This window comes from Solanum pennellii, chromosome 4, assembly GCF_001406875.1.
Source record: "Solanum pennellii chromosome 4, SPENNV200".
In the NCBI taxonomy this organism is placed as follows: domain Eukaryota; kingdom Viridiplantae; phylum Streptophyta; class Magnoliopsida; order Solanales; family Solanaceae; genus Solanum; species Solanum pennellii.
Window position 1 is genome coordinate 73,039,382 of NC_028640.1, and position 25,350 is coordinate 73,064,731.

The following is a 25,350-nucleotide window of genomic DNA, read 5'->3' on the forward strand; positions in this document are numbered from 1 at the left end:
TCACTAAAATATTCAAAATCTAAAAAAACAAAACATCCGAACTAGCGGAACATAGTTGAACAGCAACAAAACTTTTCACTTGTAAGGAAGAGTGTATTGGGCTGATCCAATATTTTAGTCTATACAAAGCCCAGCCCACTTCGAATGACTTCGTAGTTACTGGAAGCTACTGTCACTGCACGCGAACAGTCTGCTATACTTGCTCCTCCGTTGGTTTCCATCGGCGTACGATCTCCGACCTCCGACCACCGTACAAATCACTTCATAGAATTCCAGTTAAGTAGTAAATTCTTAGTAACCAGTAATTAGAAGTGAAAAAAATGGTGGAATTTTCCAGGGCCAATGCCCAAGCATTTATAGATGAAGATGATGAACTGGATGAAGAGCCAGGTGAAGAGATAGACTCAGCACCACCGCTCAATGTTGGTGAAGAAAGGGAAATTAACTCAAATGGACTTAAGAAGAAGCTTCTGAAGCATGGTCATGGTTGGGAGACCCCTGAATTTGGTGATGAAGTCACCGGTAATTCTGAAATTTAGTCGACTGAACAGTTTCTAGATAAATTGATTAGTTTATTTAATCAAAATTAACTTTTCTATCCACACATATCAGCAATTTAATATTTGGGTGAAATTCTATGTTATTGAATTCCATATCCACTCAAACACCATGAAGGAATAATTGTTTTTGTGTTTATTTGTTTTAGATTGAAATGTTTCTACTTTATTTATTGACTTGCAGTTCATTATGTTGGTATCCTACGTGATGGAACCAAATCTGTTTCCACCAGGGACAAAGGTGAACCTTTTACATTCAAGCTTGGCCAAGGTGAGTTCTTGGTTACTCTTTTACTTATGTACACTTGAAAAATGAATTTGTTACGAGGTTAAGGACAGGCGGATTGATTCGACTTATAAGATTTAGATTAAGCAAAAATTATTATTGAATAAATGTATTAAGAATAATAATTTGGATAAATTAGCAAATGGAACAGTGAAGTCAAAATATCATCGCTTCAATCCTGATTCCGGTGACAGTGTTGGTTCCGGTATAAAAGGTCTTTATATGTATGATCTTATGAGTATTACCTTAGTTGGTAATGTAATAAGAGAGAGCTCTGAATGCAAGAATATCAATGTAATCCTTTGTATTGTTGAAAATCCAACCTTTTGCAAATGAATAACTCAGCTATTTATAGACAACAAATAGAAATGTAGAATACATCAACATATGAAATTGCTCTGCTTGGACCCTATTGTATATCGTCCAATAGAAAATCTTCACCTGGGATATCATTATGTGCATAACTGTAAATCTGTCGTGATTCGCGGGATCCTGTTACGGGATTAGTTGATGCATCTGTCCTTTCTTTCTCCTCTCATTACTTCGGGCCATAAGTTCTTTATTTCTTCTAACGTGCGTCTGGACACAGTCTTTTATATCTTCTAACGTGTCTTCGGGCACAACTCCAATGGTTTTGGTAAAAGTGACCGTTATCGATAACGACCCCGATTACTCTTGCTTGTGATTCTTTGAAGATCGCTTGCCGTTGGAGTCTTACTCAGCTCTGCTTTTATCATTATCCTAATATCTTACATCTTCATCCTGTTTGACCACATGTTCACAATAATTTACCCCATACAACTTCCCCTTCGATCTAGTTACCTTATTACTCCTCTATTGGTGTGCAGTTGGTGATTAATATAATATTTAAAGTTGCAAAACATGTTTAATTTGCTATAATTGGTCATTTCTCTTAACATTTTTCCTTATAATTTGCTTAAGAGATTGTAGGAAAAAGTTGTTTCTACAACTTCCCCTTCGATCTAGTTAACTTAGTACTCCTATATTGGTGTGCAGTTTGTAATTAATTATAATGTTTAAAGTTGCAAAAAATGTTTAATTTGCTATAATGGCCATTTCTCTTACCATTTTAACTTATAATTTGCTTAAGAGATTGTAGGAAAAAGTTGTTTCTGCATCCATTATTTGGTTTGTATTTATTAAGCTTAATAAGTTTGCTTTCATGGTTAGAAAAAGTTTCTGCTGGCTTAGACCGTGGCATTGTCACGATGAGGAAAGGTGAAGGAGCATTGTTCACTTTGCCTTTGGAAACTGCTTTTGGATCGTCAGACTCGGATGCAGTTTCTTCGAATAGTGTCTTTCAGTTTGAAGTTGAACTCGTATCATGGATCACAGTGGTGGATGTCTGCAAGGATGGTGGTATTATCAAGAAAATTTTGGAGAAGGGGGAGATGATAGGACCTCCTGGTGACTTGGATGAAGTTCTAGGTACTTGAATATGTTGTGTGTTTAGTTTTTACCCAAAAAGAATTCACTGTCAGGAAACCAAAAGAAAAAGAAATATTGCTAGTGCCAGTATCTGCATTTTATGTGGTCTTACTCGTGATATTGCATTTGTCAGTTGTTTATAGATGAGTTGTCCTTGATTTTCCAATTTGATTTTGCAGTGAGGTATGTGGTGAGGCTGCTTGACGGCATCACTGTTGCAAAAACACCTGAACATGGAGTGGAGTTTTATGTCAAAGATGGTACCTTGGTATCTTTGTTTTTGTGCTTGAGGATCGACAAACTTGTGCTATCAAGTATCAACTGATACTATATTCCGTGTATTTGACTAACCAACTCTGTTTTCTTTTAGGCCATTTTTGTCAAGCATTACCAAAAGCGATCAAAACGATGAGAAAGGGGGAGAAAGTGAATTTACTTATTCAGCCTCGGTGTACGTCTTCCCAACTCATTCTTCGCTAGCATTATAATTTATATGGGTTGATAGCTGGGGTTCCTTTTGGGGGAAGGAGTGGGTATCAGGAGTATAATTCGTAGATAATATAGTAGTCTAGATAAAGAAAGTAGATTATTTGTGAATAGTGGACCTGACAGCTGTCGCCTACTGTGCTGTTCAGATGGAAAGATAGCTCTGTTTGGATAGTTTTATCATAATGTTAGTTCTTGAATGGCATGAAAAATTATCACGATATCTGTGTAAGGAAGATGAATTGGGAGTTATTGCCACTTATTGCTATTTTTCACAACAATATGTTGTACAAAAGCGAATTGAGTGCATCAAATGAGAGGAATTCCTTATTTCCCTAATGACATATGACATGTGTTCCTACAGAAGAAAATGGTAGTAGATAGTTGTACATTCTGATTCATTTCGAATTTTGTGAAATGCAACTAGAATCTGGGATCTGGTTAAATTTTACCTCTATTAGGTAAGAGCTGGCTGTGAGGTCTTAGAAGTGGAGTGCAACTAGAAACTGGGGATTTGGTCATATTTTACCTCTCTTAGGCTTTCGGTTTTGTTTTTGTCTAATTGCTAATTTAGTTGTTTTAAGGTCAAAGGTGGATTTCTAGTACAGTACTGTCTAGTCACCTTGTTGGTGATGAGCAAAAAAGATAATTCCTTCTTTCCATTTTAATGGAGTCTTAGTTAGTAGGTTTGGAAATGTTCTATTTAATGTATTCAAAGGTGCTGACTTTTATTATCAATATTTCTTATCATAAATCTGTCAGATGGTCAGAGTTTCAGATAGTACAGTATGAAATAACTCTGAGAATTTTAGACATTTAATTCATGAGAAAAATTAGTTCACATTCACAAATTTAATGTTTTAGTCCTATATGACATACCTTTTGTTTGTTGACTTTGTTCGAACATTCATAATGTGTGTGCTCACGTCGACAAAAGGTCTGCTGACCACATTACATGGGTGGAGTAGACTGTATAAAGATTTTATACCAGTCATGCTCTTCAACTAAAGTAGAAGCACATTAAACTACACTGTGGCTCTGTATCTATTCTTACTAGATGTTGCCATCCTAACTCCTAAGGCATATTATCTTTTAGTGACTTATGTGGCTTAAAGTTTGCACAACGTTAAGCTTTTCTGTGGGTACTACTGTGTGGGAAAACATACTTTTATGTCTTCAACAAGCTCCTCTCACGTGCGGGCATGATATTCGTTTTATGGGCGAAACAGGTGGAAATTATTTTGTATAATGGGTACAAGAGACTTGAATGATCTTTTCTGCTCTGATATCATGGTGAAGTTTGTGACAATTTTATCTAAAAGCTTAAACTTTTACTTGTTTAATTATGCCTTAAACAATTAAAATATACGTATTATGTATGTATGTATCTTGTCCCATGTGACAAAGACTTATGCTGGTATAGAGGATCTGGAAAAGCCAATATAAACATAGTTTGCTTCTTCAACATATGGAATTTTCATGTTGTTCCTCTGCAAGTGCCATGTTTGCAAGAAAAAGCGAGGGAAATTATGCTGAAGAGCTCATGCAATCATTTTAAGTTGGTTTGCATCTTCCTCACTTTTATGATAGAAAGATATGCTTCAGGAATGGTTGCCATCCTACCTTATCATCCTGAAAAACTCCAACAGTTCTTTTCACTCTTAAAATTTTCTTTACCCCATCATCTTTGCAGATGCCTCTGTTGACAGGGATAAGGACTCTGAAAGTAGCGTCCCTTCCATTCCTCCGAGTTCTATTCTGAGTATTGATCTTGAACTAGTTTCTTTCAAGCCGGTAATAAATGTGACTGGTGATTTGGGAGTTTTAAAGAAGATTCTAAAAGAGGGAGAAGGCACTCTTACTGCAGATGAAGGTGCTGCTGTGACTAGTAAGTATTGAGAAGTTTGTGCATGTTACCTTCTTGCCGTTGAGGAAATTAAATACAGATAGTTGATATTATGTTACTTAATCATATATTTTTTTTGCGGGATGGAGTATGAATAACAATGTATGTATTAGGCATATAAGAGAACCAAAATTAACAAAAATACCCTTATGTTCAAACAAGCTGTATTACTTTTGTGAACACAACTAAAAGCCTTATATTGATAAAAATTGTGATAGTAGCATATTAGTAAGAAATATAAATAATTTTGCTTTATTGTTTTTTAAACTATAACTTATGCATGTATACTAATCGGTAAAGGTAATCCTTCACTTTGGTATCATAATCCCTGCCTAACAATCAAAGTATTAATGTTCATCGGCTTGCTAGCCAATAATTATAATATCTCCATAACTCGTCCGCGAACTAGACGTTGCTTTAATGTAAAACAGAGACTGTACACAAATATGTTGCAGGGAAACCTCATATTGATGTTAAAAAAATAGAAAGATCTCCTACTAAATTAATAATTAGTTAAACTTCTATAGAAGTTAGAAAAAACGCTGAAAATTGAGGGATCCAATGGTCTGACCTAAAAAATTAATAAAGTGAAGACAATATTCTAAAAATTAGTTAATGTTTGGAGGCCGAATCCTAGTTAACTGGTAATTATGTAACGGCAGCAAGCCAGCAACAGTTCCTAAATAGCGACAAAGACAAAATAGCTTAACCTAGTTGAAATGAAAGTGGATTAATGTGTCATGAAGAAGACTAAATAGATTATAGATGGATGTTAGCGGTACTCCTAATACTACTCTTTTCGCTTTTCATCAAACGTCATATTGCATCTTTCATCATCTGAGGAAAGGGGACTGCAAATAAGGAAATGTTACCGTACTCTTGCTCAGTGAAAGGCACACATGTGTGCTCTATTTTGGGAAGCATTCAGCTTGAGTATGGGGAATTTACTAACTACTTGGTTTTTGTTTCAAATCTCCAGTTAGGTATACAGCTAAGCTTGTGGACGGCACTTTGCTTGAGAGAAGAGGCTTTGATGGAGAGAACGCGCTGAAGTTTATAACTGATGAAGGTCGGTACATTAGAACAAATTTAAAATTTACTTATGGCTGATAAATAAGCATCTGATATATTTATTCCCATTATCCTCCCTGAGATCACAAGGTAATAAGGTTTGTTATGTTAAATTGAGGTTTTTGTGGTACGTCCTTGACCTTTTGTCTTGAATTAAGAGTTACATCAGGTGCATTTCTTGCATGGCTTTCTTCTGAAAGATTTAACTCCTTAGATTTTGTGTAATGTGAATTAACAATATGAAAGAAACCCTGCATATATGCGAAATCTTCAGTGATGCTTCTGTACTTGTTGAACTTTATGCCTACGAACCTTGTCTTGCTATGATTCTGTTGTACTATTTTGCATCCAGAACAAGTAGTTGCTGGACTGGACCAAGCTGTTACTACAATGAAGAAGGGAGAACACGCAATAGTGACAGTTAAACCTGACTATGGGCTTGGAAATACTGAAGTGAAGCGGGATCTTGCTATGGTTCCTCCATGCTCAACCATAATTTTTGAAGTTGAGATGTTGGAGTTCACAAAGGTAATTTCTGGTGGAAGTCTGTAATCTGCTAAGACATATTTGGTTTAGCCTCTTATTACATATGGTTCAGCGAATGTAGGGTTAGAACTCATATGAGATGTGTAAATGACCCAAACAAGTGGCCCAAAGTTCTGACTGGAAAACGTAGTTGATTTTCTAGGATTGAACATACGAAGAAACCTGAACACTACCCAATAGGTTAATGGATGTAATTGCTTGGACTGACTGATTAAGTTTGTAAATATGTTGCTGTGCTTATTTTTTGGACAAGATTTAGTTACTATACCTTTCTTATTAGTAGCCCCTAAGATTTTTGAGACTTGTGAGAATTTACTGGCATGTACTATGAAACTAAATCTACACTAACAATACTTCTCCGGAATATCTATAAAGTCTCCTCTCTTCATAGAGAAGTCCTCTCTTGTTTGTTATATCTTGTGTAAATCAAATTGATTTGAGTGGTTATGTTTTTCTGTAGTAAAGATTTTCTAGTTTGGAATTATGTTTTTAGATGTAGTGTCCATGCCTTCTCTTCAAGTTTCAGTAATTTGATTTCACCGAACCAAAAGAAAAAGTTCCAGTATTTTGATTTACATAATAACTGGTGTTCGGATTTTCAAGTCTCAATCCCTAGCGACTAATCCTCCTATTAACTGCTCTAGTTTGAATTTCAGGTCAAATTTAACAAGTTATTTTAATTTGTAGCCTTTCTTAACTAAAACTCTGAATACGGTAATCTTCACTCTAGTGTTTAGTGATTTGGATTATCAAGTGAAAGTAGGACACTTTAATTGGGATGGATGGGGGTGCTTAACTGCTTATTGTAATGAAATAGACACCTTAGTTGGGCTGGATGGAGTGCTTATTATGGTGAAGTTGATAATCTCTTTATAGGAAAATTTTTGATGCTGCACAAGACCAATTTACTGAATTTTTCTCTTATTTATTTTGGGTTGGTACATACAAATTTCTCAAAATTCTAACTTTCTCCTTCTGGGAACTAGGAAAAAGTTCCTAGGGAAATGAATAAGCATGAGAGAATCCAAATGGCCCAGAGGAAGAAAGAAGAAGGCAACTTGCTCTTCAAAAACGGAAAGTATCAAAGAGCAATGAAGAAATATGAGAAGGTATCTCAGTGAATTGGTCATCACTGTTAAGAATGTGCAACTTTTGTTAGATGCTCTATAATTTTTATGTTTTTTCTCGTTTTTTTTCTTTTTTGGTTCAGGCTACTGATTGTATTAATGAAGATGAACATTTTGAAGATGATGATCAAAAGATAGTTAAATCATTGAGAGTGTCATGCTGGTTGAATGGTGCTGCTGCTTGTCTCAAACAGAATTATTTCCATGAAGCAATCAAGCAATGTTGCAAGGTAAAGTACATGCATAACAAGATAATCAATTGAACAATACTCCCTCTGCCTCTAATTACTTGTCCACTTTTTAATTGGCACTCTTATTAAGAAAACAATGATTGACCATTTTATCCATATTAATTATGAAGTGGGTGAATTAAAAATTTTAGATTTTCAGAAAGTTCTACCTTTTTCAAAGTAATTAATTGTGGGTATAATAGGTAAAAATATTTTGTCATTTCTTGATTTGTTAACATGGTCAAGTAATTAGGGACAACTGAAAAAGGAAAAGTTGACAAGTAATTAGGGTATGAGGAAGTACTATTTTAATGTAATTTGGTTGGATAGGCATGTTTTATAGTGACAAAAAAAAAAGAATTATCAGTACATACTGTATCAGCTGATTAAAAGCATGCTTCCTTTTCTTGTGAATGAATTGCTAACTGTCTTTCAAAACCAAGCACGGCCTAATTTCATCCTTATCCTTTCCCATCGGTCATAGGTCTTAGAAGTTGAATCCTGCAATGTGAAAGCATTATATAGGAGAGCACAAGCATTTATGGAAACAGCTGATCTGCACTTGGCGGAATTGGATATCAAGAAGGCACTAGCAATAGAGCCACAAAACAGGTAATGCAACTCATGACTTTAATATTGGTGGAGAATTCTTTTGACCATTATGAATCAAAGAGTTTCTGCGGTTCAGGGAGGTGAAACTGATACAGAAGACACTAAAACAACTCCAATCAGAGAGCAACAAGAGAGACGCAAAGCTCTATACAACAATGTTTGCACGCTTGTCAAATGAGAACTCTTCTGCAGCAAAGGTTTGTTTCATGATTTCTAACTATTCGTAATTTGAGAACAAGATGTGAGAGGAGGATATATGCAAGAAACTGAAGAAGAGCAGAAGTTTTAGAATGCTTAATTATTCGTTCTCTTCTTGTATGATTTTGGTTCATTTCTTCGCAAATAAAGTTTCTTTAATCCATTACTTCGAGGAAATTGGATTCTAGATTCTAGAATCAATTGAGAAAATATACATGTTATATACAGGCTAATTATGTCCCAACTTTGTTCCAATTTGGCAGAAATTAAAAGTTGAGGAAACGGAGAGCAAGAATGAAGAAAATGTTGGTGAAATCAACATGCACTGACATTTGATTGGAAGTTGAATCTAGATTAAGAATCGTACTTGTATACATATTTTCTAAAGCTGACAGAGTCTTGATCCAGGAGTCTACAGGAAACAACCTCTTTACTCCACTTACCCCGTACCCTTTCTAGATCTCACTTGTTTTGGGAATATATTGGGTATGTTGTTAACGCGAGCATGTATAGACAAGGTAATAGAGAAAGGCCTTCCATTGAAGGAACCACAGTTGTACCTCTGGAAATAGCTGGTTTTCAGTTCTATTTTAAATGTAAAAATTTGGCACCCTCTGATTGTATATTTCATTTGGATGTATGTTAGAATTTTTTTTTTTTCAAGTTGTCCCTATTAAATTTGAGATATTCCCCTGCATTTCTGCTGGCTTTGCTTATTGTGTTGCATCTACTAATACTGGGATGATTTTAGTTGCAAGAAAAATATATACTAAATTTAATAAGAAGCCAAAAATAGTTCTCACTTGAGGCAATGCTAACAACCTAAATTTAGAAATCTACAACTGAATAGCAAGTAAAGTAAACTCTACTACAGAAGTGGTCAAAAGTTAGTGAGTCGTATAATAGGTGATCATGTCGCATTCTGGGAGGCACTCGAGTCAGCCATTGATGCCCATCGGCGTCTTTGGCCCATTCAATTTTTGTTCGTGCTATCAGAAAATGAGATTCTTACCCAACAGTCGAATTTGATGCTCATTGCAGAGCACAGATCTTGTTGCAAGGGGTAGGTAGGCGAGATAGATTTAAATATATTTTGATGTTATTTTATTTTCAATTTTTCACCAATCATCTTACAATGAGACAACATTATGGTGGGCACCATGTTCAGCTATTTTACGTCATTCAAGAAATAACAGTATAAGATGCCATTCATTATTTTAAATTCCTTAAAAAATCAAAGCATCAATGCCGAAATCGAATTATTCCCTAATTAGCTCCAGTATGTTTCTTCATCTTCTTCTTCTTGCTCTACCATTAGTGATACAAATTAGCCCCCTGCAAGTACAAGCTGCTGCAACTGTCAAATTTCTTCCTGGATTTGACGGTCCTCTTCCTTTTCATCTCGAAACTGGGTTAGTTTTTTTTCTTTCTTTCTTTTACTAATTTAACAATTGTATAGCTTAGAACAAATTCAAATTTGGACGGATCAAAACTCAATCCAGTTTTGATTTACTCGTATCAAAACGGGTAACGGTCTACTAGAGCGTGTAGTTTGAATCCTAACTTTAGCTCTCACATTACTAGCAAAGACGATAGATCTAACAATTTCTTCCACAGTTTACTGATTGCAAAATAATGGCATCTAGCTTAGCTAATCAAGAGAAACAGTTAATTATAATTAATTGTGGACCTTAAGAGCACGTGGATATGTGGTCTATGTAAAATTAGATATAAATATATTTTTTTAAAATTGATATAATATTATGGACACTTATTTTATCGTAAGGCTAAATAATGCACTTTGACTATTAATTTGCAATAATATCTAAAACAGTACAAGTAATCTAGATTGTCGGTATAAAATAATAGTTATATCTTTAGGCTATCTTTAGTTGGTGTACTAGATTTCAATATTCATAATTGTTAGTATTATTTTTACCAGTTATAAAAATATCAAATTATATTTAAAATTCCATTCCAAATCTTAAAAATCTTCTATTTTTTTAAAACTTTCTGCCAATTTAAATTAAAATGTCTTACTAATTAAAACTTTTAAAAATGTTAAGTTGAAATAATTAGAACTAAAAGGGTATTTGGATCGGCATAAATTTTAATCAAACCTTTTTGAAGTCTTTTTTTTTTTTCCAAAGTGTTTGACAAATATAAAATAACTTAAAATAAATCAAAAAATGACTTAGAAGGTGTTTAGCGAAATTAAAAATAAAAAGTAAATCTTCTTGACTTTATTCTTGATTTAATAATCATTTAGATTTAATTTTTTTTATTTTTAATTTAAAAGGAATATTTTTCTAAAAATAATCAAAGCAGGTTCTAAATATTTATCTGATTCAGGTATGTAGGTGTGGGTAAAGAAGAGAAACACCAGCTATTTTATTATTTTATTAAATCAGAATCAGACCCTGGAAATGATCCTCTTATATTGTGGCTCACTGGAGGACCTGGTTGCTCTTCTTTCAATGGAGTTGTCTATGAAATTGGTAAAGGAGATTTTAAATTTTACGAGTTCAATTTTTAACATTTTTAGCATGTTACCGTTCAAAAAAAAATTGTTTAAGATTCTTAGCAATTATGAGTTCATATTTACTGTTTTTTACAATTTTCATGAATTTATATATGAATTTTTATTTTGCATTAAAATAATTGATTGAAATGAATCTGATATTGGTACTCTATATCCGTAATCTTTTCTTTATCATAAAAATTATTTACGTTGCCAATGCTTAAAACTACTCGACTAAATTCTTTTGACATCTATTAATGTTTGATACAAGCATTTCCCTTTGATGCAATATTTGTAATGACAATAATACATAAACATGACTCTTAATTTAGCGTTAGCTGACAACTATGACTCTTAACTTTGAGTGTGCACAAGTAGACACTTAAACTCGTATAAAATTGAATAAATGGACTCATTCGTCCTACATTGCAATTTTATGTCCTACGTGGCATCCTACATGTGTTTTGCCATGTGAGACACGTGTGTCTACTTGTTCAATTTTATATAAATTTGAATGTCCACTTGTGCACACTCAAAGTTGTAGAGCGTAGTAATCCATTGAAACCAAATTAAGAGTTATATTTATGTATTATACCTTTTATAATTATTGGTAGTAATTTTACTTAAGGTTGTTGAGTAATGTTGCATGAACTTTTGTGCCTAAATCCTAATAATTCAGGACCATTATATTACAAACAAAAAAAGTATAATGGAAGTCTACCAACACTTGGAGCGACTCCAAACTCATGGACCAAGGTAATTAATTACATTGCCTATGATTCTTGTACATCTTTATTAGTTTAAGGTGAATTTGAATTATATTTAATCGTTGTAATATTTTCTAAATTGTTAGGTTGCAAATATAATTTTTTTAGAGCAACCTGTAAATACTGGATTTTCATATGCAACAACACCAGAAGCAATGCATGTTATTGATGTTGATGCATGTACCCACGTCTATCAATTTTTACTTAAGGTATGTATATCAAATACAACTTTCTCTCCTCTCGGCTTTTGCTCGTTATTTATTAATCCGTGTTATCTTAAGAGAACGAATCAACTAATACTATAATTCCGAGCCACTCATTTAGTATGTGAGTGAGCTCATTCTAATTGTTTCTAATCATTAATTGCAGTGGCTCGTTGATCATCCAGAATTTAGTTCAAATAATTTTTATTTGGGTGGAGATTCATATTCTGGTATCGTTGTTCCACGTGTTGTGCAACTAATATCAGATGGTAATTATAATATATTACTAATTAACTTCATATAATTAATCATAATTTTATGTATCTAATTACAAGAGTTTTGAAGTTATTTTACTGTTTATTAGTAAGCATTGTTTGTCTAATTACTAAAGAGTTGCATGATGTTAATTGTAGGAATTGAAGCAGGCAACAAGCCTTTGGTTAACCTTAAGGTTTCTAATTATGCTCTTCCTATTCTTAATCTTTTTTTAAAGAAAAATTATGAGTAGTAGTGTAATTAACAACTTAATCTAATCTCAGTTGTTTTGGTTAATTTCAGGGTTATTTACTTGGAAACCCTTTAACATTTCCTGAAGAAGAAAATTTTGTGATTCCATTTCTTGTTGGCATGGCAATCATTCCTATTGAACTTTATCAGGTAATATAGAGGGCGGTTAGTCAAAGTTTTTTCGAAAAAAATAAGTTATTTTGAGTAGTAATTAATAAAATTGTTTTTAATTATTATTTTTTCTACGAGAAATCTTAGTACCTCAATTCATTGGCAACATGAACTTTCATTTATTTTCTAACTTATAATCCTCTCAGACATTTTTCTTTCTTTATATACCCCCAATTTTTTATTTAAATATATCATTTTATGAGAAGGTGAAAAAGATAGTTTCTCATGCGAACACTTGCTAATAATTTGATTATATGCGGGTCTGGTTTCTTCTTTCATAGGCTAAGCATATGAAAATTCTTTTTTGATTTTGGTGGCAGTGAAATTCGATCTCAATATCTCTGCCTGTTTGATATCATAATGAAGTGTGCGATCATCTCATCTAAAAACTCAAACTATTAGAGAGGACACACTTTTGTTATATAATTATATTTTCAATAATTTTGAAAGTTTGGTTATACACGTATATTACAATACTAATATTTTTTCACAACAGTCAATGATGCAAAATTGCAAAGGAGAATACAGAAAGGAGTTTGCTCCCACTAATGCTCAATGCACCCAAGATCTAAATATTGTGGATGAGGTTAATAATTTCTTAAATATATACGATTATTTATTAAGATTTCCTTAATTAATTGGTTGGTACTAATTAATTTGTTGAATTTGCAAATTTTGTAGCTGTCGAACAATATTAATGATCAACATGTTTTAGATCCCCTGTGTGGATCAGAAACTGAATTGAAAAGCCCATTTCCATCTAAATTTAGAGGGAGTAGAAGATCTATTCAAGAGAATGCCATCTCACCCAGCTGTTATGGAAAGCTTGTAAGTATATCTAGGGTAAAAATTTATTCGAATTCATTCCGTGTTTATATCAAAATCAATTAATCAAGTAGTTTAGTATTCTCGTGGAGGAGGTGTGTGTGGTGTGGTGGGGTGGGGGTGGGGGTGGGGGAGTTTACGTGTACTACCAGTTGAAACTTTTTGGATCATGTCATATTCTTGTGAGGTTATTTTTGATATGAGTTTATGATAGTTCAAGGGGCTCTGATAATATCTAATATTTTGGATGTGAAACTTCGAAAACAAATAAATGAGATAAGACATGCACTTAGAAGTTAGAGCTTTCTAAAATACACTAATGGACCATAACTAGATCATAGAAGAGTGTTTTCAAATAAATAAAAAGTTATCGTTGATTTGGTAAAAACATCGAATAAATATATTGATATCATGGTTGCAGGTTGATAGACACGAACTTTCAAATTATTGGGCAAATGACCCTCGAGTCCAGAAAGCTCTCCATGTTCGAAAGGTTTGAATGCATCAATTTGTGTTTGACTAAATTATTCTTTATGTATATATTATATTAGTAATTTGAATAACTATTTTAAATAAACACTTTTAAGTATCAAATTGTGATATTTTCATATTAATAATTTTATTCTATATAAAAAAATTCTAAATGAATTATTATTTTCTTAAAAAAAGTACTTTAAAAGATTGATCAAATAGAATATATGTCATGAATTTAAGCTTTATAAATCAAAATTTAAGCTTTATGAATTGAAAAGAAACTAACTATCCTAATATTATTAATGTTATTTAACTTGTTATAGTATGTTTCGATTCTAACTTTTTGATCATCATGAGAGTAATCATTGGTACTATATATAGATTAATTTTTTTTTTTTGGAAATAATAGATTAATTTTTTTTTTGGAAATAATAGATATTGAGGTATTATTTTTCCTTTAATTTTTTTTCCCAATTTCTTACCAGGGAACTATAGATCACTGGGCAAGATGCAAGCAAAATGGTATTAAAAAATACTATACATTTACCTCTATGGACAGTATTTCATATCATAGAAATCACAGCGCTAAAGGTTATCGATCACTTATATACAGGTAATTCATTTATTTTTCTTCTTTAAAATTTTTGTTTTTTTATATTATTAAATTCGAAATGAACTCCAAATAAATTAAAAAAATTGTGATTAAATAATTTTATATTTTTTTATTTGTTGAAACAGTGGTGATCATGACATGGGTGTACCATTCCAATCTACAGAAGCATGGATTAAATCATTAAATTATTCAATTGTTGATAATTGGCGTCAATGGATCGTTAATGGTCAAGTTGCCGGGTATTTTCTTCGAGCGTAAATTGCTATTTTCGTATTATATTTTTTTTCAAATTCATAACTTTTTATTTATCAAAAGTGTTTTTCCACGAAAAGCTTTTGATAAAAAATGTTTTTCGTGAGTAGATTTTAAAAAATTCAAATAAAAGAACTATTAGATTAACTTTTTCTTTATCATTATAGATACTAAATATGATTTTTGTTTATTTATTTATTCATTTTTGTAGATACACAAGATCATATGCCAATAAGATGACATATGCAACTGTAAAGGCAAGTACTTTATTTGTTTAACATTATTATTTTCCTTCACATTGGTTTGTTTTATTGTACATTTGATTTTTATTTTCTCCGTCTTTAATTAAGTTTATGTTTTTTGTTATTTATTTATTTTAAACAGGGAGCTGGACATGTAGCTCCTGAGTACAAAAGGGAAGAGTGCTTTAATATGTTCAAAAGATGGATATCTCATAATCCTTTATAGAGATTATTATTGATGCTATGAGCCAATAATTGACGTCGGTATCTGCTTTTAAATGGAGTCGAGATTTTATTAGAAATAGTTATTTAATTTTCGTATGATAGGAATAAGGTCTACGAAAACATTATTCTTTTCAACTCTTAATTACACGTTGTTTTACTATTATTGAGACATAATTATTACCTCTCCTTTTCCTAATATTGTGCATTGCATTAACAAACAATTAAGTGGACGTTTGATTATGAAAAATTAAAAAAATTACTTTGTTGAAAATTTTAAAATTAATATATTGAATCTCCCACTATAGGTTTTTAAAAAGAGTTTCAGCGAGCCTAACTATTGTCAAATAATGCTGATTCATAAAATGATTCAAATATTAAATTAATGTTAGTCCTTTATATTTAATAATAAATAAAAACCCAACATTATTCCATTGGATAACATCAACTTAATCATAATTCATCCATAAGATATCTCAATCCGTTAGATTAATTTTCCTTATTATTAGTTATTTTAGAAGCATTGATTAAATTGTATTAATAACGTGATTTAGTAAAATTTTTATTTTATTAATCATTCCTTAAATAATGCACCAAGTCAATACATCGTCTAGTTCATTACTATTGGAGGCTCTTTAAGAAAAATATTAAGGACATAAATTTTAAATTAAAGGCTATTTTTCACAATTTTTTAATATTCAAATTAATCTCTTAGAAGATGTAAAGTAGTAAAACATTCACCAAATGAAAAACAAATGAGGAAAAAAATCTCAATAATTTTCTTATACATTTTGAATAATTCATTTATTTTAAATTATAAAAAAAATCTAAAATTTACTTAATATGAACTAAAGTAAGTACTTAGACAAAGATGAGAAAATTGCTTACATAATAAATATTTTAAATTTAAAATCATAAATTAATATTTATTTATTTAATTATTTTATTTTTTAAATGTTAATTTTTGAAACTTCGTGTCAAATCAAATTAGTACTTTGACTGACCCGTTTCTTCCAAGCGGATCCTATGATACCCGGCCGACCCGTTGGCGCTTAAACCCTCGGAGAAAACCTAGTGTGTACGGTGGGCGCTAATGACCTATTGTCTTCTCTTTTCTTCTTTCACTTCTCATCTTCTTCATTGCCCCTTCACCAATCAGTCGAAAAAACTCTTCACAAAAAGCTGTAATCTTTAGCTCCGGAGATGCTCGAAGTTCATCGGAGCAGCTCAGTTGAGTGGAAGCCATCACCGGTGGTAGCCTTAGCTACCAGCGTCGACGATTCTCAAGTCGCCGCCGCACGTGAGGACGGTTCTCTTGAGATTTGGCTTGTTTCTCCTGGATCAGTCGGCTGGCACTGTCAGCTTGTACGTACTTCTATTTTGCTTATATTTGTATACTTCTTCGGGTTATCATGGGAATTGAAGTTTTGGATTTGTTTTTGTGGTTAGACAATACACGGGAATCCAAATTCTAGGGTTTCTTCGTTGGTTTGGTGTCGGTCGGGCTCCGGTGGTGCGCCTGCTGGAAGGTTGTTGTCTTCCAGTATTGATGGATCAGTTTCTGAATGGGACCTTTTTTATTTAAGACAGGTGTGTGAAAAAAATAATCTTTGCTTTTATTGTTTTTGTTGATTGGCATTTTAAATGTTGAGCTGTTTATTGCTGTACTTTGGAGATTTCCTACTATTCTAATCTATTTTTATTACCAGTAAGTAGCTTATGCTTGGATAGAGTTGCATTTTCAATGCTTACCAGAAATCTTAAGAGACCATTATAAGGGAATGGGGCAGAATTGATTATTAGCTCTGGTGTAGGAGGTCGGATGAAAAGAATGTACCTTTTAACCTATCTAATTAACATAGAAATGTAGGCCTAGTGAAAGTTGACTACCCGCGAAAGACGAGACATTTTTTGCATTTTGTTGTGCTGTTGTTGTTATTTAATCACTTTATGGTTTGTTTGATCTAAATCAAGTAATGTTGTTGTTTCTATGGTTGTTTGCAGATTGCGTTAGATTCTATTGATGTTGCTATATGGCAGATGGCTGTCGAGCCATGCAGTAATTCACAGCTTAATCAAAAGCAGTTTCCCAAGCATTGTGAGAATGGGCACGATAATCATAGAAATAGTGAGAGCAGCGATAGTGACAGCAGTGAAAGCGAAGATGGTGATGACTCTGTAGAGCTTCACGAGGATCATGCTAGTGATAATAGCCGAATAGCATTTGCTTGTGACGATGGCCGTGTAAGAATCTATGTAGTCGATGATGATAAAAATTTAACTTTCAAAAGATCATCACCAAGTGTCAAGGGTGAGACAGCTACCCTTAAGAGTCACAGCACATATGTGAATGTCACTTGGTATTATAGAGTTGTATTTTTTTTTTGTAGGACGTACATTGAGTGTCACTTGGAGTTCTGATGCAAATAGGATATTTTCTGGGAGTAGTGACGGGTATGTTTCATTTTTGATATAACCTACCAGTTGATTTCTAATGAAAACTCAAAAAGACATAAAGGTTGAGGCATGAAATTACTTTTTTATATTATGTCCACGGTGAATTTTCTGATGGAAGTTGTTTCTTTGCAGGGTTATAAGATGCTGGAATGCTGAAGTAACTCATGAAATCTACAGGATATCAGTTGGTCTTGGAGGGCTGGGTAGTGGATCTGAATTATGCATATGGTCGCTACTTGCATTGAGGTGAAAATTAAATTGGAAATGCTTGCATTAAATATATGTGAAGAAAAGAAGTTCATTTCTCCCCTTCTTTAAGAATGTTCCATATGATGTTCCAATTTTTCCTTAATTTCATATTGTTTCCAGATGTGGTACCCTCGTCAGCGCCGATAGTACCGGGAGTGTTCAGTTCTGGGACACCCAACATGGGACTCTTGTGAATGCACTTTCCAATCATAAAGGCGACGTAAATGCCTTAGCAGCATCTCCCAGCCATACTAGGGTGTTTTCTGCTGGCTCTGATGGTCAGGTATATAAATGTCAACCCCTAGAAAAAGAAAACTTTCGGTTGGAGTTGTAGGGGCTTGTCCACCTGCTATTTTAGAAGTTGTAACTAAGATAATGATGCAGTGCATCCTTTTATTTTAGCCAATTGGATGGTCTAAATGGCTAGTCCGAGCTTCTTGGGTTGGTGTTTGTTCCGGAAAATGACTGGTTCTTTTTTGAAACGAGCACTGCCAGTACTGTTTACTGGTGTGTGCTTTGTATGGGAAAAGTGATCCCACCCTCCATCGTAGCATACATTTGCAGCTTTTGTTAACATGCACTTTTTCGACGAAAAGATTCACCTTCAACAAAATATTCTTATTTGGAGTATCTTTGGTGATATTTTGTTGGTTTTATCTTGTTAATTTCACATATGTAAAGAGCTTCTAAGAATGTTTTCAGGCTTAAGTTTAATCTCTTCTCCCTACACAACATACCAAATGTAGTTTCACAAGGTGGGATTTGGGGAGGGTGTACGCAGACCATACCTCTGACCTCAGAGGTAGAGAAGCTTTTTTCTATATAAGCTTGACTCTAGACTAAAACAATCTATGAAAAGAAGGGAGGTACAAGTAACAACCAACAGTTACCAAAGCAACAGATATTTGCAGAATAATACTACAACAGAATAATGCTATATATAATCAAACTACACGAAACAGATGGTAACAGGAATCAAAGAACAAGAAACTACAAGAGCAGTACTATAACTACTAGTATTGACAACAAGACAATACCATCTTACCTACTTGTGTGGACGCACTTCTACCTACTACCATTTCACCCTAACTCGTGTCCTCCATAACTTCCTATTTAAAGTTTCGAAGGATAATGTGATTTTGGTTTATATTTATGCATTTTCCCTTTACCCCTTTAGAGATGAAGAGAGAATACAAATTAGGTCTAACAATAAAAAATATTTAGATTTATTTTTTCTTGTAACTTCAAAAAATTTAATAACAAGTTGAAATTTCACGTGTTTTGGTATTAATTTTTAACTTGTTCAACAATTTTAATTAGGAGAGATTTTTTGGGCTTACGCCCCAAAAGAAAAACTCACCCAATGCCTAAGCGTATGCTCAGATTGATGGAGCTTATGCCTCATTATACTTCCAACTCCGCACAAATCTCCCTAGTGCGTTTTGTGCTACGCTCCACCCTGAGGCATGTCCAGGAATGCCTTTTGAAACACTGGTGTTACCATGCTTCAATAACTATGCAGTAATCTGTAGTTACCTTTTTTTCTCCAGTATATGATCTTTTCAACTAAATATTTTACTGAGGAGTATTGTATTCTCCCTCCATTTACTTTTACTTGTCACATTTGGAATTGGCAAGGCATGAAGAAAATAATGATTGACGTTGGTTATTTACCACACTACCCCTATAAATTAATGTTTAGTATTAGGTGTGGGCAAGTGGTTTGGGGAATAAGTAATTAATGCCAAGGTAAAACATGGAAAAATAATTTTTTTTTTCTTGATACGTTAAAAGTGACGAGGAAAAGTAAAAATCTATTTGGATAGTGGACAAGTAAAAGTGCAGCAGTTTATAACTGTTCAGAGATGACTGGCAAACATCCTCTCCCATAGCTGCTGACAGTACGCTGCTGATTTTTAGGTTGTACTTTATAAGCTCTCTTTGGATTTTGCTGGGGCTAACGAAGGAAATGTAACCTCCGGAGTCATGAAGAAATGGGTTTATATTAGTCATGTGAGGGCCCACACACATGATGTGAAGGCCTTGACTATTGCTGTACCCATCAGTCGCGAAGGTCAGTTCATTTGTATCCTCTGATAGTAAAATTGATCCTTTGCCCCTTTTTCTAACTGAATTTTTAATTCTCGCAGAGTTGTCTTCGTACAGTCTGTTGGGTTTTGTTATTCTGTTCTATTGTTAATCGTCTTCATTTTCCTTTCAGATACCATAGTTGAACGGGACTTAAAGAGACCTCGATCTAGGTCAAAGCTCCTTGATTCCAGTTACCATAAATGGGCACATTTAGGTGTTCCGATGCTTATTTCGGGTGGTGATGACACTAAACTTTTTGCATACTCTGCGAGGGAGTTTACCAAGTTTTCTCCACATGATATTTGTCCTGTACCCCAGAGACCACATATACAACTTGCAGTAAATACAATATTTAATCAGGCTGCGTTACTCTTAATCCAAGCTTCCTACTGGATTGATGTTTTGTTAGTTCGAGCTGTGTCTGGTGGAGCTGCTAAGACAGATCTGGTGGCCCGAGTTAAGTGTAAAGCTCCAAGGAAAATAACATGTAGTGCAGTTTCTCCTTCTGGCGCCCTTTTTGCTTTTTCTGATCATGTAAAATGCTGCCTTTTTGAGCTTAAGAGAATTGCTTCCAGTAAGAGTCCATGGGCAGTCAACAAAAGTCGTCTTCCTTTGGATCTGCCATTTGCCCATTCAATGGTTTTCAGTGCTGATTCTTCACGGTTGATGATAGCAGGGTGTGACAGAAGGGTCTATGTCAGTACTTTGTCCAGTTTACCTTCTTCTCTTTTATTTTCTACTGTACTTTTAAATAGAAGTAAATGGACATTTTGAGTCTTACTGCACACTAAGTTGCAGGGAGTTAGCTTGCCATCTTCTCTTTGGCTTTACTAAGAAATTCATAGTAGCAAGTTTTAGCATAAGGATCGATAAACAAAGGTTTTAGGACAGTGGGGATCAATAAACAAAAGTTTTTGGACAGTAGGGATCGATAAACAAAAGTTTTAGGACAGTAGGGATCGATAAACAAAAGCTGTAGGAAGTAAGGTTCTCATGGTTAAGGATCATGACTATAGAACTAACCACCTTTGTGGCCGTTGAATCCCGCCTTCCTGAACTCTGACCACCTAACTTGTCATGGTTCTCCCTGGTGTTGCAATCCTACCACCAAACTGCATCATAGGATGTGATGGAGGAGATCTAGAAGCAGGAAGTGGGACTGTTGATGGTATGACATTGATAGCCTGTTGATAGGCAGTGGAAAGAGGCTGAGGGAGTGGGTAAACAGACAAAAGAAGGGGGAGCAGGTGTGAGTTGTGAGGATAAGGGAGAGGGGTCATAGTCAGCAGTTCTGAAGACCGACATCTTTGGGAGTGAATCTTATGACCATAGCTTGCAAGAATTGTTTGATATTTAAGCTACGGATAAATCTGAAAAACATTAAACTCGCTATTTTTATTTAGACTATGAATTTAATCTGAGCCATTTTCTGAAGTTTTAGCTTTGTCTCTAGGTGGTGGAGGCAGGAAGCTCAGAACTAGTTCATGTTTTTACACCTCGTCGTGAAGAGCATGTTGAAGAACTATTACCTGCTGAACCTCCCATAACTAGAATGTTCATCAGCATCGACGGGCAATGGCTAGCTACTATAAACTGCTTTGGAGATGTGTATATATTTAATTTAGAGACACAGAGGTACTAACATGCTTTTTATTTTTTTAAGACGTCTTCTCCATTTCCTTGGGACTCCTCAACTATCTAAGAGATCATTTACGATCCTTTGAACGATCATTTTGTATTCTCGTTTCTTTTGGGTCTGAATGAATTTTTTCATGGAGCAGGCAACATTGGTTTATATCAAGATTGGGTGGTCATTCGGTCACAGCTGGTGGTTTTAGTCCTCAAAATAGCAATGTGCTTATAGTATCAACTTCTTCGAACCAGGTATATGCCTTAGATGTTGAAGCTAAGCAGTTAGGGGAATGGTCGAATCATAATACATTTGCACTGCCAAGAAGATATCAAGAATTTCCCGGAGAAGTGATTGGGATTTCATTCCCACCGTCTTCCGCTTCTTCATCTGTCATTGCCTATAGTCCAAGGTTGGTTTTACTTTTTTTTTGACAGATCTGATCGTTTGTCTTTTGTATTTATAATTGTGGTTACTATTATTACTTGCTTTTTAAAAATCAAAGTCACTTTGGTCATAATGAAAATCAAAGTCACTTAGTAATTCCTATAGAGGTCTCATTATGGAGTTTACACTTCTTTGAGAGAAAAGTAAGCCCAAAGGTGGATAAGACTCTTTTCTTTTAGGCTAAAACTAAAAATACTCAGAGTTGAGATGCAATCTTTTACCTTGCATGACATGGTTCATTTGGCAGCTACCTCGTTTCTGAGTAGTCCAAAAGCATTTATAATGATGAACATTTTCTTTCCTTTTTAGCTCTATTTGAGTATATTGACATGACCATGTGACCTTTAATTACATGTTCAAGTTTATCTTAGAAGCTTATTGAATGACCCGGAAAACATAGTATTTAGCAACTGTATATGGCTCTAAGTTTCACCAGCAATTATTAGTAGCTCTATGTTATTATCCCCTTTTATTTTGTGCAGGGGACTCACTTTTGTTCCAGCCAAGTACCATCTTGGTCTCTAGCTTTATTCTACTGATTATTTCGTATTTAATGATGATAAAAAGATTATTGGTGGTTCTGTGTTTCTCAGTATTATACTGCATGCAACAACACTTGGTATTTTGCTCTGACAAATGAAAACATATCAATAGTCTGTTCCCTTTGGTCTCAGTTGAGATGTAATGTTTTATGTCACGTCAAATAACAAGGAAATAAAGTGTTAAATCTTCTATTATGTCTCCGTGTTCGATCACTGCAATAATGATATCTGCTAATAATCTAACCAACAGGGCAATGTGCTTGATTGACTTTGGGAAGCCAGTAGATGGTGATGATGAGGCTGAATTAGCCAATGGTCAAGATTTGGCTTCAAAGAAGCTATATAGCACTCTTGTGAATGAAAGTTTGAAGCGTAAGTTAAAGGGAAGTGACCTGGAGACGAAACTCAATGGTAGAAAGAATTTCGAGTTTCATGCCTTCAGAGACCCCGTCTTATTTGTTGGACATCTTTCAAAAACGTCCACCTTAATCATAGACAAACCTTGGATTCAAGTTGTTAAAAGTTTTGATACTACACCTGTTCACAGACATATTTTCGGGACATAACTTGTATCGTGCCAGGTGGTTTTTGTTTCATTTTACTAGGGAAATTTAGCGGGGCGATTCAAGTCCATCTGCAGTGTTAGGTTTTTCTTTGTTGTCACTTGGGGAAAGTGGAGATGAAAGCATGTTGTGTAATGTATTCTTTTGATAGTCAAGGTAACCTGTGAAATCAATTTTGAAGTTCAATATACATTTATTATTTTTATATACAAGAGTTAAATGGATACAATCTGCTTGTTCTTTATCATAACGCCAGATTGATAAATAAGTTTGGATGCATTTAAAAATATTGTATCAGTAACATTTATTCGTGATGTAGACGTTTCTGAAAGATGTCCAACAAATAAGCTGAAGTTTATTTAAGAAATTTATTTTTCCTTTTTTAACAGATAAGTCATATTCTTCGTTTTTAAGAAATTTGTTTTTAAAAATATTTTAATCAATTAAATATGGTTATAAGGGTGAATTTAGAATGTTGCTTATGACTTTTAGACTTTATATGAACTCAATGTAATTTATTCGAACCTTTAATATATATAATTGATGAAATGATCAAGGGTATGATTGGTATGGAGGAAAATATTTGTCCTTGCTCATTGTTTCATGTTCAAAAAATTTTGAAAATTTTAGTAAAATAAATTTTTTGAAAATGACTTTTTGGGGTGAAAACAAGGAAAATAAGTTTCACAAATGACATTTTATATTGATCATGTTCATGTCCTTGTTCACCACCCTCCAACACACTATTTTTACTATCACTCTTGACGGTTAAAAGGTGACATCACTGACGAAAAATCTTGCGTAAAAATTCTGGGTACACAACCATTGCACTCATCCATACCACCCTATAACCACAACTACCATAATATTTATCCAGATTACATATGAATATCTTAAAAGTATTACTATTTGTTTATTTTTACTTACGTACCAAACACAAAAGAAAATATTTATTTTTTTATAAAAAAAACATTTTTCTTTCTACCTAACCCCCAAACCCTTAAGTCAGTAAATGCAAATTCAATAGGTTTAGAAAGGGTGGCAAGAAAGGTTAGCTGAGTGCTCATTCCCCTCCTTATTTAGCATTTCTTTCTGATACAAACTTGTCAGTTACATATATTAGGCTGTTAGAGGGACCAAAGATGAGAAATTATATATTGTTTGGTCATTCATTGATTTGAAGTGTCTAATTCAACTGATGCAATTTTTATATTTTAGCCACTATGACTATGGAAAGACCAATCCAACTATATACTGTCTTTGTCCAATTATTGAAATCCCAATTAATGATCAAGTTATCTATCATGAGGCAGCTTGGGTACAATCAGACTCGGAATTTAAAGTTCATGAATTTATCCTCAACTTAACATTAAAATCGAGTTTACCAAGATTATAATAAAGTACAAATGTTCATTTATTCTTAATTAAAAAGCTATAATCTTTGTTAGGTATATAATCACTTTGTTAGGGTGTGATTTTTATATATTTTTGAATGCCCAAATTGCTTTGCTACTATCACAAGCATTATATTGATGTGATTGCTTGTTTCCTTGTGCACATGCTACTTTGACCCTTATCAACATTAATGTAAATATTTGCTGAAAATATTTTGGCAGAGAGGGAATGGAATTATCGAAGGGGTTTCAACTGAATCAAAGACTCTTTTATCAAAAATAAAATAAAATCTATTGTATATTTCATACAAAAAATATAAAGTAAAATCACGTATAAGGATAGAAAGTTAGGAGGGTAAACATGTTGTCTTATACCTTACAAAAGTTGGTGTGTAGTACTAATTGTATCCTTGATAGTTCAAACTATATGTTCATTATGTATTTCGATTATCAGATGTTATTGTTATTTCTATAGACTTATACCTTCACGAGATGATGATGATCTACGTACTTGTGACTTGAGTTGATGGTCTTTTGAAAATAATATCTCTATATCCACGAGTTAATGATAAAGTCTTTGTACACTCTATTCTCTTCAAACTTCATTAAGTGAAATTTCATTGGATATATTATTTTACGTATCCTAATTATAATGTTGGTCATTTTCTAGTTAATATTGAGGATACTATATTTTAAGTTGTCTTGTCACATA

General features: G+C 33.6%; 3 protein-coding genes across 4 annotated transcripts; all 3 read left to right on the forward strand.

Moving 5' to 3' along the window:
- The first annotated feature begins 154 nt into the window (after positions 1 to 154).
- LOC107017713 (peptidyl-prolyl cis-trans isomerase FKBP62-like) lies at positions 155 to 9,131 on the forward strand. Of its 2 annotated transcripts, XM_015217945.2 has the most exons (13): positions 155 to 522; positions 742 to 828; positions 2,035 to 2,292; positions 2,472 to 2,552; positions 2,663 to 2,743; positions 4,472 to 4,666; positions 5,664 to 5,753; positions 6,108 to 6,283; positions 7,288 to 7,410; positions 7,512 to 7,658; positions 8,143 to 8,270; positions 8,347 to 8,467; positions 8,732 to 9,131. In XM_015217945.2, exons 1-13 carry the CDS (start codon positions 321 to 323, stop codon positions 8,795 to 8,797), a joined length of 1,755 nt encoding a protein of 584 aa, XP_015073431.1. In that variant the 5' UTR covers positions 155 to 320; the 3' UTR covers positions 8,798 to 9,131. The 2 variants fall into 2 exon arrangements, with proteins under 2 accessions (XP_015073431.1, XP_015073433.1); XM_015217947.2 differs by lacking the exons at positions 155 to 522; positions 742 to 828 and having other exon boundaries at positions 2,275 to 2,292; positions 2,472 to 2,560.
- Positions 9,132 to 9,529: 398 nt separating this feature from the next.
- Positions 9,530 to 15,464, forward strand: LOC107017038 (serine carboxypeptidase-like 11). Its single transcript, XM_027916645.1, has 14 exons — positions 9,530 to 9,880; positions 10,821 to 10,966; positions 11,669 to 11,745; positions 11,843 to 11,965; positions 12,126 to 12,228; positions 12,373 to 12,410; positions 12,518 to 12,616; positions 13,134 to 13,223; positions 13,319 to 13,465; positions 13,884 to 13,955; positions 14,422 to 14,549; positions 14,675 to 14,788; positions 15,013 to 15,058; positions 15,186 to 15,464. Exons 1-14 carry the CDS (start codon positions 9,714 to 9,716, stop codon positions 15,267 to 15,269), a joined length of 1,434 nt encoding a protein of 477 aa, XP_027772446.1. The 5' UTR covers positions 9,530 to 9,713; the 3' UTR covers positions 15,270 to 15,464.
- An 870-nt stretch (positions 15,465 to 16,334) lies between these two features.
- LOC107018225 (WD repeat-containing protein PCN) lies at positions 16,335 to 23,488 on the forward strand. Its single transcript, XM_015218648.2, has 11 exons — positions 16,335 to 16,630; positions 16,715 to 16,855; positions 17,270 to 17,576; positions 17,656 to 17,719; positions 17,855 to 17,968; positions 18,092 to 18,254; positions 19,892 to 20,045; positions 20,193 to 20,758; positions 21,516 to 21,697; positions 21,844 to 22,104; positions 22,932 to 23,488. The coding sequence occupies exons 1-11, from the start codon at positions 16,469 to 16,471 to the stop codon at positions 23,245 to 23,247; spliced, it is 2,430 nt and encodes an 809-aa protein (XP_015074134.1). The 5' UTR covers positions 16,335 to 16,468; the 3' UTR covers positions 23,248 to 23,488.
- Positions 23,489 to 25,350: the final 1,862 nt, after the last annotated feature.

Bases quoted from the DNA above. Each gene is read 5' to 3' on its own strand.
- LOC107017038 (XM_027916645.1), top strand. From the start codon at position 9,714: ATGCCGAAATCGAATTATTCCCTAATTAGCTCCAGTATGTTTCTTCAT. The intron at 11,746-11,842 runs GTAATTAATTAC...CTAAATTGTTAG, and splicing joins CTCCAAACTCATGGACCAAG to GTTGCAAATATAATTTTTTT. The intron at 12,617-13,133 runs GTAATATAGAGG...TTTTCACAACAG, and splicing joins TTCCTATTGAACTTTATCAG to TCAATGATGCAAAATTGCAA.
- LOC107018225 (XM_015218648.2), top strand. From the start codon at position 16,469: ATGCTCGAAGTTCATCGGAGCAGCTCAGTTGAGTGGAAGCCATCACCG. The intron at 17,720-17,854 runs GTATGTTTCATT...GTTTCTTTGCAG, and splicing joins TTTTCTGGGAGTAGTGACGG to GGTTATAAGATGCTGGAATG. The intron at 22,105-22,931 runs GTTGGTTTTACT...TCTAACCAACAG, and splicing joins GTCATTGCCTATAGTCCAAG to GGCAATGTGCTTGATTGACT.
- LOC107017713 (XM_015217945.2), top strand. From the start codon at position 321: ATGGTGGAATTTTCCAGGGCCAATGCCCAAGCATTTATAGATGAAGAT. The intron at 2,293-2,471 runs GTACTTGAATAT...TTGATTTTGCAG, and splicing joins TGACTTGGATGAAGTTCTAG to TGAGGTATGTGGTGAGGCTG. The intron at 8,468-8,731 runs GTTTGTTTCATG...CCAATTTGGCAG, and splicing joins AGAACTCTTCTGCAGCAAAG to AAATTAAAAGTTGAGGAAAC.